We start from the raw sequence: 17,206 nt of genomic DNA on the forward strand, positions 1-17,206 counted from the left end.
CTCTTCAGCAAATGGTATTGGGAAAACTGGACAGCAGCATGTAAAGCAATGAAGCTAGAACACTCCCTCACACCATACACAGAAATCAACTCAAAATGGATCAAAGATTTAAACATAAGAAAAAATACAATAAACCTCCTAGAGGAAAATATAGGGAAAACATTATCTTACATATATCTCAAAAATGTTCTCCTAAGCAGCCTACCCAAGCAATAGAAATAAAAGCAAGAATAAACAAATGGGACCTAATGAAACTTACAAGCTTCTGCACAGCAAAGGAAAGCAGAAGTAAAACAAGAAGACAATCTACGGAATGGGAGAAAAGTTTTGCAAATGAAACTGACAAAGGCTTGATCTCCAGAATATATAAGCAGCTCATATGACTCAATAAGAAAAAAATAACCCAATCCAAAAATGGGCAGAAGACCTAAACAAGACCTAAACAAAATGCTCAATATCACTAATTATCAGAGAAATGCAAATCAAAACTACAATGAGGTATCACCTCACACCAGTCAGAATGGCCATCATATGAAAATCCACAAATGACAAATGCTGGAGAGGCTGTGGACAAAGGGGAACCCTCCTACACTGCTGGTGGGAATGCAGTTTGGTGCAGCCACTATGGAAAACAGTGTGGAGATTCCTCAAAAGACTAGGAATAGACTTACCGTATGGCCCAGGAATCCCACTCCTGGGCTTGTATCCAGAAGGAACCCTACTTCAGGATGACACCTGCACCCCAGTGTTCATAGCAGGACTATCTACAATAGCCAAAACATGGAAACAGCTTAAATGTCCATTAACAGGTGACTGGATAAAGAAGGTGTGGTATATTTATACAATGGAATACTACTCAGCCATAAAAACCGACAACATAATGCCATTTGCAGCAATATGAATGCTCCTGGAGAATGTCATTCTAAGTGAAGTAAGCCAGAAAGAGAAAGAAAAATACCATATGAGATCGCTCATATGTGGAATCTAAAAAACAAACAAACAAACAAACAAAAACAAAGCATAAATACAGGACAGAAATAGACTCATAGAGAATACAGACTTGTGGTTGCCAGGGGGGTGGAGGGTGGGAAGGGATAGACTGGGATTTCAAAATTGTAGACTAGATAAACAAGATTATATTGTATAGCACAGGGACATATACACAAAACGTTATGGTAGGTCACAGAGAAAAAACTGTGACAATGAGTGTGTATATGTCCATGTATGACTGAAAAATTGTACTGAACACTGGAATTTGACACAACATTGTAAAATGATTATAAATCAATAAAAAATGTTAAAAAAAAAAGCATGATCCATGAAAGAATCGATAAGCTGGGTTTCATTAAATTCAAAACCTTCTGCTCTACAAAGGCATTGTTAAGAAAAATGAAAAGATAAGCCACAGACTGGGAAATTTTTATAAGCACATCTCTGATGAAGGACTGGAATCCAAAATATGTAAAGAAATCTTAAATCTAAAACACAAAACAAACAAACAAACAAAAATGGTCAAAAACCTAAACACACACCTCACCAAAGATGAACTACAGATAGCAAATAAACATGTGAAAAGATGTTTCACATAATATGGCATCAGAAAAATGCAAATTACAACAGCAGTGAGGGGGTGGAGCCATGAGGGCAGAGTAGAGAGACACACAGCTCACCCTCTCCCAAAACACACCAGGAATTACACCTACAAACCCAATGAATTGCACACACAGGACACTTACTGAACTCTGTCAGAGTGTCTCTCATTTTGAAATACAGGAGGATTCTCACAAAATCCAGTAAGAAAAAAAGGAAAAAGAAAAAAATCAGTGTGGGACTGGTGCTATAGGGCGGGAGCTGCATAGGAAGAAAAGCACCCTCAGGCACTGAGATGCCCCCTCGCCAACTGGGAGGTCATTGGAGACAGAAGCAGAGCTTCTGAGGCTCAGAGGAGAAAGTGACAACAGACAGAACTAAGAGAAACTGACACAGAGGGTACTTGTGATCTGTGGCCCTTGACGCCAGCTGGCAGGGATGAGCCAGGATTGGCTGCTGGAGGTCAGTAAGGATCGCAGGTAGAGGCCTGGGGCCCATGGCACAGAGGCAGCCTCAGTGGCCTGGAGGGCAGTGTGAGCTCTGGCTGTGGGTGTGTGCAGAACAGAACAGCCTGGGACCCCCATAAAAAAAAACAAAAAAACTGTTGGTTTGGGGGGAGGGGCACAATGCAGCCACACAAAAGCCACTTTGTCCTCTTCATTGTTGGTGTGTTTTCCAGAGAAGAGAGGTGGGGTTCTGTCATAGCCATCACTGCTGCTCAGAGGCAGGGCCAAAGGCTGAATCCATACCCAGCAGCACTGCAACTTCATAGAGAGGACTGAGATTTGCTTACAGCCCCAGGCAGAGGGTGGATTTGCTCTCTCTGGACCCGTCTCTGGGACAAACTGGCAGTGAGTAGTCTTTGCAAGGGCAAGTATGGATATTTAAAACAGACCAGTTTACAGTACTGTATGTGGAGGTGGGGTTGGGGTCTGTGTGGACCCTATGGCATACCACAGATTCAGCTGTGTGACTGCACAATTACTATGGTGGGTTTTAGGGCCTGACATTGGTGGATCTGCACTGGTGTTTCTTGGGGCTCAGAACCTTGGGGACACCAGAGCAGGTGGACATTCCTGCAGGTAAGGTGGGAACACAGGCAGTGTCAAGAAAAAGTATTTTGTAAGCCTGCATAAAAAGTGACAGACAGCATTACAGAGGGCATTTCCCAGTGGACATCTCCTGCCTACCCTTCTTCACAGCTGAAGTGCTCCAACCCTGCCTACTACACACCACAGCTCAGAAATGGGTCTAAAAGCCTCTATTCCACCAACAGTGGAGTAGACTAGGATCCTGTCAAGGTTGTGACAGATACAGAACAAACAAGAGGCCCACGTCAACAATAGCAATCAGGGCAGACACTGAACAACACAATATCAACCACACCCACAAACAAAGGGATAACAGCCAACACTCAAGGAAGAAAGACATGACAACCATCCATACTAATGACAGGTATCACAATAAAACTATCAGATGCACACAGTCTATACAGGAATGCTCCCACTTTAAATAAAAACAAAGAAAAAATAAAACAGCCCTTTAAGACCCCAGTAGGTAACTGATACTCCTAAATCCATAGAGCCACAGAAATATAATTAAAATAAGAAGCAGAAGAAATACTCTGAACTAAAAGAACAAGAGAAACCCCCTGAAAGAAACATCAATAAAATAGACCTCGATAGTCTACTAGATCATGACTTCAAAAAGGGAATGATCAATGCACTAAAGGATCTAAAACAGTCGATAAATAGAGACAGGGAGTATTTTAAAAAGGAAAATGAAACTATAAAGAAGAGCCAATTAAAAAGAGAAAACTCAATTGCTGAGATAAGAGCTGAGCTAAAGGCAGTCAAAAGCAGAGTAGATAATGCAGAGGAGTGAATAAGTGACTTAGAAGAGAGTAGAATAGAAGTGATCCACCAGAACAGCAGAAAGAAAAGCAAATAAAAACCAGTGAAACCAATATAAGGGACCTATGGGATAATATAAAGCATGTCAACCTACACATATTTGGAGTTCCAGAAGGAGAAGAAAGAGAAAAGGGGAATGAATATGTATTTAAAGAAATTATGACTGAAAACTTTCCAAACATAAAGAAGGAAATAGATATCCAAGTACAGGAGGCACAGAGGGTCACAAACAATAAGAAATCACATAGACCTACACCAAGAAATATTATCATTAAGAAGGCCAAAGTTAAAGATAAAGGATTCTAAAGGCAGCAAGAGAAAAACAGAGTTAGTTACAAGGGAACCCTCCAAAAGGTTCTCAGCTGATTGCTCTACACAAACACTGCTGGCCAGAAGGGAGTGGCAAAATATATTCAAAGTCCTGAATGAGAAAAAGCTGCAACCTAGGATACTCTATCCGGTAAGATAATCCTTTAGAGTAAAAGGACAGAGAAGAATTTTACAGACAAGCACAAACTAAAAGAATTCAGCAATACTAAACCTATGCTAAAAGAAATATTGAAACGTCTACTCTAAATTGAAAAGAAACAGGGAGCTATAGAAGTGAGAAAATCATAATTGGAAAGTGATAAATACAGTGAACTGCAAGAGACTAAAAATGAAGATGTGAAAAACAAATAAATACAAATTAAGAACATCAAAACCATAAAGGTGGAAGAGGAGTACAAGAAAATACAGATTGTTTTCCTTTCTCTTCTTTTTCTTTTTCTTTTCTTTTCCCCCTCCATTCTGTTTAGAATGTGTTTGAGCCTACATGACTATAAATCTAAAGCAAAAAGATATAAAAAGGGGTTAGCATACTTGAAAACAGGGTAGCCACAAGTGAAAAGCATACAATAGAGTAAAAAAAACCAAAAAGAAACCAAGCTACTGTAAAAGAAAATTATCAAATCAGAAAACGAAAAACAAAAAGAAAAAAAGGAAAAAATAAGAAATACCTAATCAACTAGAAAACAAAGTTCAAAGTACATATCTATCAATATTTACTATATATATATCAAATACATATATATCAAAATACATATCTATCAATAATTACTATAATAAAACAAAAGCCTACAATATGCTGTCTACAAGAGACCCACTTTAGAGTGCAGGACATACATAGATTGAAAGCGAGAGGATGGTTAAATATATTTCATACAAATGGCAAAGACAAGAAAGCAGGAGCAGCAATACTTGTATCAGAAAAAAATAGACTTTAACACAAAGGCCGTGAAGGGAGACAAGAAAGACAACATATAAAGATGATAGGAGAAATACAAAATGAAGATATTCCACCATTCAAATATATACACCCAATATAGGAGCTTCTAAACATATAAAGCAAATACTAAAAGACATAAAGGGAGAAATTGATGAGAATACAATAAGAGTAGAAGAATTTAACACCCTACTAACATCATTGGACAGGTATTCTAGACAGAAAATCAATAATGCAACAGAAATACTAAATGACACAATAGAAGTGTTGGACTTGGTTCATATTATTAGGAAACTGCATTCTCCAAAAACACAATATATGTTCTTTTCAAGTGCTTCAAAACCATTCTATAGGATAGACCACATACTCAGTTACAGAAGAAACTTCAACAAATCAAAGAGGATAGAAATTATTCCAAGCATCTTCTCTAAACACAGTGGCATAAAACTGAAAATCAACCACAAAAAAAAAAAAAAAATGAGAAAAAGATGAAAGCATGGAGGAAAAACAGCATACTACTAAAAAAACCAATGGGTCAATGATAAAATCAAAGAAGCAATTTAAAAATATTCTGAAACAAACAACAATGAAAACACAACCATACAAAATCTAAGGCATGCAGCAAAAGCAGTACAAAGAGGGAAGATCATAGCAATACAGGCCTTCCTCAAAAAAGAACAACAGATTCAAATAAACAACCTAAACTACCATCGAAAAGAATTACAAAAAGAAAAACAAACAAAACCCAAACTCAGCAGAAGAATAGAAATAATAAAGATCAGGGAAAAAAACAAATAAAATAGAGATTTAAAAATAGAAAAAACATCAATCAAACCAAGAGCTGGTTTTTGAAAGAATAAATAAAATTGACAAACTTCTGGCCAAGCTCACCAAGAACAAAAGAGATAGCACGCAAATAAACAAAATGGGAAATGAAAATGGAGAGGTTACACCCAACACCACAGAAATAGAAAACAATCATAAGAAAATAATATGAACATCTATATGGCAATTAAATGGACAACTTAGAAGAAATAGACAAGTTTCTAGAAACATTCAGTTCACCAAAACTGAATCAAGAAGAAATAGGGAGAAGGCCAAGATGGCGGAGTAGAAGGATGCTTGTAGCTCACCCTCTCCCACAAATACACCAAGACTCACATCCACAGACTCACTCAGCCAACCACAGCACCTGCAGAATTCTGACAGAACTTCGTCCTCTTCAAAAGATAGAGACGCCAAAAATCTCGTAGGAGAAAAGGAAAAAAGAAAGAACAAAAGGCAAAACAGTGTAGGACGGGTCCCACAGGAAGGGAGTGGCAAAGGAAGACTGGTCCTCGTTCACTGGGTCTCCCCTATCCTACTGAAAGGCCAGCAGGACAGAGGGGGAGCCTCCGAGGCTCGGATCTGTACAGAGCAGGCCTTGACTGACAGAACTAAGTTATATGGGCACAGAGGGTTGCTGTGACACCCAGCCCGAGATGCAGGCCAGCAGCTGGGGGCAGGGGCAGGCTGCACCAGTCAGGCGGAGGACAGGGATGACTGCACTGAAGCAGCCCTGGGGGACTGCAGGGAGCTGCGCAGTTGGTGTGGGTGGACAGGGCAGAACAATCTGGGCCCTCCATAAAACAACATGGCTGATGTGCCCTGTGGGGAAGGATGCATACCCCATCTCTGAAAACCCGTGGAAAGTTTTTGGGTGAAGAGAGGTGGGGTTCAGGCAGAGCCGCCACATCCTCCGGCACTGAGCACCCAGGCAGGGGCAGAGGCGAAACCTGCATCTGCACCTAAGGGCTTAGCAGCCTCAAAGGCCAGACGGAGACTTGTCTACAGCCCGAGGCAGACAGGTTCCTTCCGTCCTGATGCATCAGAGAACTTGCTCCCCCAAGACAAACAAGGACCTGAGTTTTGGCCCAGAGCAGGGATGGGACTGTTTCTCGGTCTTCACCGTGCCAGCCTATGGAGTACGCAGCGGCACAGAGCAGCGGAGCAACCAGCACCGGGAGAGTGCGGGCGGCCCCCGCCTCTCCAGCAGGAATGCAGCCCATGACTGCGGTGCTGGGGGGGTGCAACACACCCTCCTACCTGGCCAGTCTGCAACATCTGACTGCAGCATCTGGAGGGGCAGCGACCCGCCCACCCACAGCAAAGGTGAGCTGCACCTGACCCAGTGTTGAAAGGGGATGCGATCTGCTTGCCAACAGGCACTGGGAGCAGCAGAGACAAACGCACAAACGGAGGGCCTCTGGAAACAGCAAGCTGAGCTTCCAAAACAGGGCGAAGACAGAAAGACTTTGCATTAAGAGCACACAGTCTCCAGGAGAACACCACCCTCCCATATTTTTTTTCTGAAATACGTTTTTATCTGTTCTATTTTCTATTACCCTTTTAATTTTTACGTCTTAAACAATTATATATACTCCCACTTTTAATCCCTTTTAAATTTTAAACAGTATTTTTATTATTATTATTTTAAAAAATCCATGTCATTTCATTTTTATTTCTCTTGGTTTTGATGTCCCATTATTGATTATACAAAGATTTCAAATACATTTTCTCCTTCTTTTCTTTTTTTAAAGGTTTTTAATAGACGTCTCAACCCGATTGCTATTCTGTTTCAACATGCTCTTCTATTATTCATTATACACTGTTTTCAAACCTTTTTTTCTCCCTTCTTTTAAAATTCTCTCTGTCTCTCTTTTTAAGTGTCATTCCTACATAGGCATTAGATAGATAAATAAATAAACTCCTTAAGGGCCACAATAGACAACTGATAGTCCATGAACCATAGTGCCAGAGAGGTATGATCAAGATGAAGGAGCAGAGAAGCCATTCCCAATTAAAAGAACATGAGAAATCCCTGAAAGAATTATCAATGAAATAGACATTGATAGCCTACTAGATCAAGATTTCAAAAAAGGAGCGATCAAAGTACTGAAGGAACTAAAAGAGATAGTGTTTAGAGATATAAAATATGTGAAAAATGAAATTGAAGCTATAAAGAAGTGCCAAGTAGAATTGGTAAACTCATTGGCTGAGATGAGCAATGATCTAAAGGCTGTTCAAAGCAGACTAGATAATGTAGAGGAAAGAATTAGGGACCTAGAAGACAGGACAACAGAAAGCACCCAATCAGAACAGCTACAAGATAAAGAAATAAGAACAAATGAAAATAGCATAGGGGAACTATGCAATAATATAAAGCATGCCAATCTTCACATAATAGGGGTCCCAGAAGGGGAAGAAAGAACAAAGGGGATTGAAAAGGTATTGGAAGAAATCATGACTGAAAACTTCCCAAACTTAAAGAAGGAATCAGGTATCCAACTACTTGAAGCTCAGAGGGTCCCTAACAGGAAGAACCCAAATAGACCCACACCAAAATATCATAATCAAAATGGCCAGAGTCAAGGATAAGGAAATGATCCTAAATGCAGCAAGAGAAAAGCAAAGAGTGAGTTACAAGGGAACCCCCATAAGGCTCTCAGCTGATTTCTCTACACAAACACTACCAGCCAGAAGGGAGTGGCAAGATATATTCAAATTCCTGAATGAAAAAAAAGATGCAGACTAGGATACTTTATCCAGCAAGGCTATCCTTTAGGATAGAAGGAGACATAAAGAATTTCATAGACAAGAACAAACTACAAGAGTTTAGCAACACTAAAAGCATGCTAAAAGAAATATTGAAAGGTCTGCTTTAAATAGAAAAGCAGCAGGATGCTACAGAAATGAGAAACTCACAACTGGAAAGGTGATAACTCATGAATTACAAATAAAATAAGCACAAAATTATAAAAGAAGACATACAAATCATTGAGAGTGGGAGAGGGAGGCAGGAATTTATAGAATATTTTTTCTTTCTTTTTAAAATTTTTTGTTCTCGGTAGAATGGGTTTGAGATCATGTCACTCAGTTTAATAAAAACAGTTATAGCAATGGGCTAAGACTTACAAAAAAAGGTAACCACAAGCCAAAAACTTACAAGGGAGTCACAAAAACTAAATAAAATCCATGGTAATACAAAGGAAAATTACCAAACCACAAAAGGAAGAAGAAAGGAACAAAGAGAAAATACCAAATCAATTGCAAAGATAAGTTCAAAATGGCAATAAACACACATCTATCATTAATTACTGTAAATGTTAATGGACTAAATGCTCCAGTCAAAAGACACAGAGTGGCTTTGAAAAAGTAAATAAAATCGACAAACTTCTGGCCAAAGTCACAAAGAAGAAAAAAGAGAGAGCACAAATTAGCAAAATAAGAAAAGAAAATGGAGAAATTACAACAAATAAAATAGAAATACAGAATATCATAAGGGAATATTATGAAAAACTATATGGAACCAAAATGGATAACCTGGAGTAGATGGACAAGTTTCTGGAAACATACTGTCCACCAAGACCTAATCAAGGAGAAACTGACCACTTGAACAAACTGATCACTAGAAATGAAATTGAAATAGCAATAAAAAAAAACTCCCTACAAATAAAAGTCCAGGACTGGACGGCTTCACCGGGGAATTCTACCAAACATACAAAGAAGAACTCATACCATTCCTTCTCAAACTCTTCCAGAAGATTGAAAAGGAGGGAATACTCCCAAAATCATTCTATGGAGCCACCAACACCCTGAAATCAAAGCGAGACAAAGACACTACCAAAAAAGAAATCTATAGGCCAATATAATTAATGAATATAGATGCAAAAAATCCTCAACAAAATGTTAGCAAAGAGGATTCAACAACATATAAAAAAGATCATACACCATGGTCAAGTTGGATTCATCCCACGACACAAGGATGGTTCAACATATGCAAATCAATCAATGTGATGCACCACATCAACAAGAGAAAGGATGAAAATCAAATGATGATTTCAATAGATGCAGAAAAAAATGATTTGATAAAGTTAAAAATCCATTTATGGTAAAAACTCTCACCAAAGTGGGTATAGAGGGAACATATCTCAACATAATTAAAGCTATTTATGACAAAGTTACATAATACCATAATACTCAACAGGGAAAAGCTGAAAGCCCTTCTGCTAAAATCTGGAACGAGACAGGGATGTCCATGTTCACCACTTCTATTCAATATAGTATTGGAAGTCCCATCCATGGCAATTAGGCAAGAAAAAGGAATAAAAGGGATCCAAATTGGAAGAGATTTAAAACTGTCATTATATGTGAATGACATGATACTATATCTGGAAAACCCTAAAAGTTCCTCACAAAAACTACTAGAGCTAATAAGAGAATTTGACAAGATAGCAGGATACAAGATCAACATAGAGAAATCAGTAGCATTTTTCTACTCTAACAATGAAATACCAGAAAATGAAAGTAAAGAAAGAATCCCTTTTAAAATGCATTCAAATAATAAAAAGCTTAGGAATAAATCTGACAAAGGAAGTGAAAGACTTATTTGTGGAAAACTACAAAACATTCACTAAGGAAATCAATAGTGACTTAAAGAAATTGAAAGATATCACATGTTCTTGATTGGAAGAATTAATATTAAAATTCCCATCCTACCCAAAGCAATCTACAGATTTCATGTGATCCCTATCAAATTACCTAGGACATTGTTCCCAGAATTAGAACAAATAATCCTAAAATTTATATGGAATCACAAAAAAAAAAAAAAAAAAAACCCAGAATTGCTGAAGCATTACTAAACAAAAAGAATGAAGCTGGAGGAATAACGTTCTCAGTCTTCAGACAATACTATAGAGCTACAGTAATCAAAACAGCATAGTATTGGTACAGAAACAGATATATTGATCAATGGAATGGAATAGAGAACCGAAAAATAAACCCACAGACTTTTGGTCAATTAATCTTTGACAAAGGAGGCAAGAAGATACAATGGAGTAAAGACAGTCTCTTCAGCAAATAGTGTTGGGAAAACTGGACAGCTGCATGTAAATCAATGAAGTTAGAACACTCCCTCACACTATGCACAAAAATAACTCAAAATGGCTTAAAGACTTAAACATAAGACAAGACACTATAAGCCTCTTAGAAGAAAACATAGGCAAAACATTATCTTACATAAATCTCAACAATGTTCTCCTAGGGTAATCTACCCAAGCAATAGAAATTAAAGCAAAAATAAACAAATGGGACCTAATGAAACTTATAAGCTTTTGCACAGAAAGGAAAGTATAAGCAAAACAAAAAGACAACCTACAGAATGGGAGAAAATATTTGCAAAAGATGAGACTAGCAATGGCTAAACCTCCATAATATATAAACAGCTCATATGACTTAATAAAGAAAAAACAAATAACTAAATCCAAAAATCAGAAGACCTATCGAAGCAATATTCCAATGAAGACATTCAAGTGGCTAAAAGGGACATGAATAAATGCTCAATATCACCAATTATCAGATAAATGGAGATCAAAACTATAATGAGGTATCACCTCACACCAGTCAGAATGGCAACCATGTAAAAGTTCACAAATGATAAATGTTGTAGACGGTGTGGAGAAAAGGGAACCCACCTACACTGTTGGTGGGAATGTAGTTTGTTGCAGCTGTTATGGAAAACAGTCCGGATATTCCTAAAAAAACTAAAAATAGACTTACCATATGATCCAGCAATCCCATTCCTGGGCTTATATCCAAAGGCAACCTTAATTCAAAAAGACACATGCTCCCCAATGTTCATAGCAGCACTATTTACAGTAGCCAAGACATGGAAACAACCTAAATGTCCATTGACAGATGTCTGGATAAAGAAGTTGTCATATATTTACACAGTGGAATTCTACTCAGCCATAAAAAAGAATTTTAAAATGTCATTTGCAGCAACATGGATGAATCTGAAAAATGTCATTCTAAGTGCAGTATGCCAGAAAGTGAAAAAAAAAATACCACACGATATCACTTATATGTGAAATCTAAAAAAAAAAAAAAAAAAAAAAATTGGACTTATTCACAAAACAGAAACAGACTCACAGACATAGAAAACAAACTTATGGTTATCAGTGGGGAAGGGAGTGGGGAGAGATAAATTGGGAGTTGGAGATTTGCAGATAGTAACTACTATATATAAAATAGATAAACAACAAGTTTATACTGTATAGCACAGGGAACCATATTCAATATCTTGTAGTAACATATGGTGAAGTAGAATATGAGAACAAATGTATGTATGTCCCTATGTGACTGGTGTACACACCAGAAATTGACACAACAATGTAAACTGAATGTACTTCAATAAAAATATTTAAAAAAACAAATAAAAATGGTTTAGTAAAGGAAAAAAAAAACAGCAGTGAGATACCACTACACACATGTTAAAATGGGTAAAATTCAAAACATAGTCAACTTTAAAATGGTGAAGAGGATATGGAGCAACAAGAATTCTCATACATGGCTGATGAGAATGCAAAATGGTATAGTTACTTTGGAAGACAATTGGGCAGTTTTTCACAAAACTAGACATACTCTTTTACACAATCTTACAATTACATTCCTTGGAATTTACTCAAAAGATTTGAAAATTTACCTCCACACAAAAATCTGCACACAAATGTTTTTGGAAGCTTTTTTTCATAATTGCCAAAACTTAAGAGTAACTAACATATCCTTCATTAGGTGGAAAAAAATCCAAGTACACCCATATAATGTAATGTATCTTATAATATATGCATATATATTATTCAATGATGAAAGGAAATGACTATCAAGCCATGAAAAGACATAGAGGAATTTTAAATGCATATTGCTAAGTCAAAGAAGCCAAGCTGAAAAAGCTTCATACTATAAGACTCCAACTATATGACATTCTAGAAAAGGCAAAACACACAGTAAATAGGAAGATCAGTGTTTCCCAGGAGTTCAGATGCCACAGACAGACAGAGGAATCATAGGGGATTTTTAGATCAGTGAAAATAGTCTGTATGAGGACAATTTAATGGTAAGTATATGTTATTAAACATTTGTCAAAGCCCATAGAATATTCAACACAAACAGTTAATCTTGGTATAACTATGGACTTTAGTTAATAATATTGTGTCTGTATTGGCTCATTAACTGGAACAAACTGTACCATACTTGCAAGATCTTAATAATAGGGTGATCTTTTAATAGGGGAGGTAGAGAAAGGAAGTACCATTTACCTTTAAACAGCACAAGGATTAGGAGCACTGACCCTCTACCGTGTGCAATCCAAAGTCTGCATATAATCTTATAGTTAGCTCTGTAGTACCTGAGGTTTCATATTCACATTCAACCAGTCTCGTTCTTGTAGTACTCTAATATTTGTTGAAAAAACCCACATATAAATGGAACCACACAGCTCTGTATATGAAATATCTCTGTACTTTCCACTCAATTTTTCTGTAAAACTAAAACTGCTCTAAATATTAAAGTCCATTAATTTTAAGAATTATGCTTTAAATGAAAGAAAATATGCTTTCACATAGATTAAAATAAAGCAATCATATGTCAGATTTAAAAAAAAAAGCCCATGTTATTATTTCTAAAAGCAGAGAAACACATAAATAAATTATCTAAGAACACTAAAGGTCACAATTTTTGTCAACATGTTCAACAGTCAAGTTTAATGTCTTCTGAAATCCTGTCTTACTGAAATGAATAGGGTAGAATTTCCATACTAATTTCCCTCTACCTAATGTTCATCTGAGGGTGGGAGCTTGAGATAGAATAAGATCCATTTCCTGTACTTACAGTATCTGGGCTGCCATGAGACAGATACTAAAACAACAGAGTATCAATCCAACCAATGAGGACAAAAAATCCACAAGGTCAGCCATGATTTTGGCTCCAGGCACAGTGTTAGTGACCTACCATCATCATCCTCTCATTTTCTACCTCGTTGAGCAATTCGGCAAATTCCTTGAAGGATTCAGCTGAAAGGACAAAATAAAAGATAAATCAAATTAATCATCATACTTGATAGGCAATTGGGCAAAAGATAAGATTTAGAAACCAGTGGCCTAAGCCACTAGAGGAAGGCATCAAATCAAAAGACAATGGAAGAAAAAGTTCACTATCTATTAAAGGTTTATGTCCTTTTTCTTTTTCTATTCTCTCTCTCTTTTTTTTTTTTTTTTTTTGCCAATTCCCCTGCCCCAATTTTTCCTCCAGTTTTATTGAGATATGATTGACATACAACCCTGGACAAGTTTAATGTATACAGCACAATGACTTGATGTTCATATATTGCAAAATGATTACAATAAGTTTAGTTAACATCCATAACCTCATAGTTATAAAAAATTATTTTTTCTTATGATGAGAACCTTTAGGATCTACGTACTTAGCAACTTTCAAATATACCATACTGCAATATTTACTATGGTCATCATGTTGTACTTTACATCCCCAGTTCTTATTTATCTTATAACTTGAAGTTTGTACCTTTTGACCACCTCTACCCAACTGCCCCACCCACCACTCCCTCCTCTGATAATCACAAATCTGATTTCTTTTTCTATGAGTTTGGGTTCTTTTAGATTCCACATATAAGTGAGATCATACATTATTTGTCTTTCCTTGTCTGACTTATTTCACTTAAACATAATTACCTCAAGGGCCTTCCATTTTGTAACAAATGGCAGGATTTTATTTTTGTGGCTAAATAGTATTCCTGTGTGTGTGTGTGTGTGTGTGTGTGTGTGTGTGTGTGTGTTGTGGTGTGGGATGTGTGTGTGTCACATTTATTTTTTTCATTCATCTTTCAATGGACACAGGTTCTTTCCAGGTCTTCAATATTATACAGATAATGGTGCCATGAAAATAGGAGCACAGATATCTCTTTAACAAAATTATTTTATTTCCTTCTGCTATATCTCCAAAAATGGAATTGCTGGATCATAAGATATCTCTACTTTTAATTTTTTGAGGAACCTCCATATGGTTTTCATAGAGGTTATACCAATTTACACCACCAACAATGCACAAGGGTTCCCTTTTTTCCATACAAGTATTTGTCTCTTATCTTTTAATGATAATCATTCTAACAGGCATTAGGTGATATCTCACTAAGGTTTTGATATACATACCCCTAATGATTAGTTATGCTAGCCCCTTTTCATATACCTGTTAGCTGTTTCAATATCTTCTTTGGGAGGATACGTATTCAGTTCACTTATCCATTTTTAATTGGATTATTTTGGGGTTTGGTTATTAAGTTGATGAGTTCTTTATATATTCTGGATAGTAACCTCTTATCAGATGTATGATTTGCAAACATTATCTTTCATTCCATATGTTGCCTTTTCATTTTGTTGATCATTTCCTTTCCTGTGCAGAAGTTTTTTAGTTTGATGTATTCCCACTTGTGAATTCTTTTGGTTTGTTTGTGTTTTAAGTGTCATATCCAAAAACTCATTGCCAAGACCCACATCAAAAAGTTTTTCCCCTATGTTTTCTCCTAGGAGTTTTGTGGCTTCAGGTCTCACAGCTAGGTTTGTTATCCATTTCAAGTTAATTTTTGTGAGTATTATAAGAGAGGGGTCTAGTTTCATTCTTTTATATATGAAAATACAATTTTCCCAGTACCCTTCATTGAAGAAATTGTCTTTTCTCCATTGAGTGCTCTTGGTTCCCTTGTCAAATATTGGCATGAGTTTGTTTATGGGCTCTCAATTCTTTCCAATTGGTCTAGGTGTCTGTTTTTAATGCCATACTGTTTTTACTACTATAGCCTAAAAATATAGTTTGAAATCAGGAAGTGTGATGCCTTCAGCTTTGTTCTTCTTTCCTCAGTTTTGCTTTGGCTATGTGGGTTTTGTGCTTCCATATGAATTTTAGGACTGTTTTTCTACTTCTGTAAAAATATTAAAATGCCCATAGAGTTCTGATAGGAATTACATTGAATCTATATGTGTCTTTAGGTAGTACAGATATTATAACAGTATTAATTCTTCCAATCCATAAACATTAGCTTTCCTTCCATTTATTTGTGTCTTCATTTTCTTTCATAGTTTCTTGTAGTTTTCAGTGTTGAGACCTTTCACCTTCTTGGTTAAATTTATTCCTATCTTTTGTATTGTTTGATGTTATTGTAAATGGAATCGTTTTCTTTATTTCTTTTTTCAGAAAATTCATTGTTGGTATATAAAAATTTTAGGCAATTTTGTACATATGATTTTGTATCCTGCAACTTTACTGAGTTTGGTGATTAGATTTAAGATTTTTTTTGTGTGTGTGTGCAGTCTTCAGGATTTTTTATATACAAAATCATGTCACCTGCAAATGAAGATAATTTTACTTCTTACTTTCTACTTCTGATGCCTTTTATTTCTTTGTCTTGCCTGGCTGCTCTAACTAGGACTTCCAGTACTACATTAAATAGGAGTGGTGAGAGTGGTCACCCTTGTCTTATTCTTCATCTTAGAGGAAAATATTTCAATCTTTCACCATTGAGCATAATATTAGCTGTGGGTGTGTCATATATGGTCTTTATTATGTTGAGGTACATTCCTTCTGTTCCTAATTTATTTAGAGTTTTGATCACAAACATATGTTGCATTTTGTCAAATGCCTTTTCTGCATCTATTGAGATGGTCATATGATTTTTATCTTTCATTCTATTACTATGATGTATCACATTTTTTGATTGGCATAGGTTTAACCATCCTGACATCCAAAGGATAAATTGCTCCACTTGATCATGGTGCATAATCAATTTAATATGCTGCTGAATTCTAATTACTAGTATTTTTTGAGAATTTTGCATCTATATACATCAGAGATAATGGCCTGCAGTTTTCCAAGAGCTCTTTCATATCTAATATTTCATTTAATCCTCACAGCAACTTTTAGCGTAGGTAGGACTACTATAATTTCCTAGACAAGCAAAGATTATGGGAGGGATGATGGGTTTGCTGTGTAAAGAAAAGCAATGTTAGAATCCTGAGACAAGATTGCATCCCTGATCCACACTACTCACCAACCTAGACAAATTTCTCTCAGTTTAGCTCTTTCATGCCTCAATATCCTCATCCATAAAATGATGCATTATTTTATTCTATCTCTATAACCACTCTGAAATAACAATTTTTAATTTTAAAATGTTAATTTTTTTTTTTTTTTTTTGCTTTTAGAAGCACTGTGGTTGAGGAAAAAGCACATTTGACTTACTAGCTCTGTGACCTTTCACAAGTTACTCAAACTCTCTGAGACCCACCTTCCTTATATAGAAATAATAATTCCAATCTCACAGGGTTGTTTTATGATTAAATAATCCATGCACAGCTCCAAGCGTACATAAAAGCCTTTTTTAAATGTTAGTTCTGTTCCTTCTTGGATGTAGGGAGAGATGTTCAGCCCTGGCCACACATTAGAATCATCTGGGGAGCTTGAATAACAATGCTATTTCCCTCCCCAGAACAAGTAAACACAGATTCACCTGCTGAGTGTCAAAAAGCCTGGTTGGTATGACACAATTGTAGAA

At 36.5% G+C, this 17,206-nt stretch overlaps 1 protein-coding gene across 1 annotated transcript in view; it reads right to left on the reverse strand.

The window, feature by feature from the left end:
* OPHN1 (oligophrenin 1) overlaps positions 1-17,206 on the reverse strand; it is a 441,200-nt gene that overhangs the window by 262,733 nt on the left and 161,261 nt on the right. Inside the window, exon 4 of the mRNA XM_032475625.1 lies at positions 13,594-13,655. Coding sequence (XP_032331516.1) covers positions 13,594-13,655 — 62 coding nt within the window. The remainder of the gene's footprint in view (positions 1-13,593; positions 13,656-17,206) is intronic.

The sequence above is a fragment of the Camelus ferus genome, chromosome X (assembly GCF_009834535.1).
Source record: "Camelus ferus isolate YT-003-E chromosome X, BCGSAC_Cfer_1.0, whole genome shotgun sequence".
Classification (NCBI taxonomy): Eukaryota; Metazoa; Chordata; class Mammalia; order Artiodactyla; family Camelidae; genus Camelus; species Camelus ferus.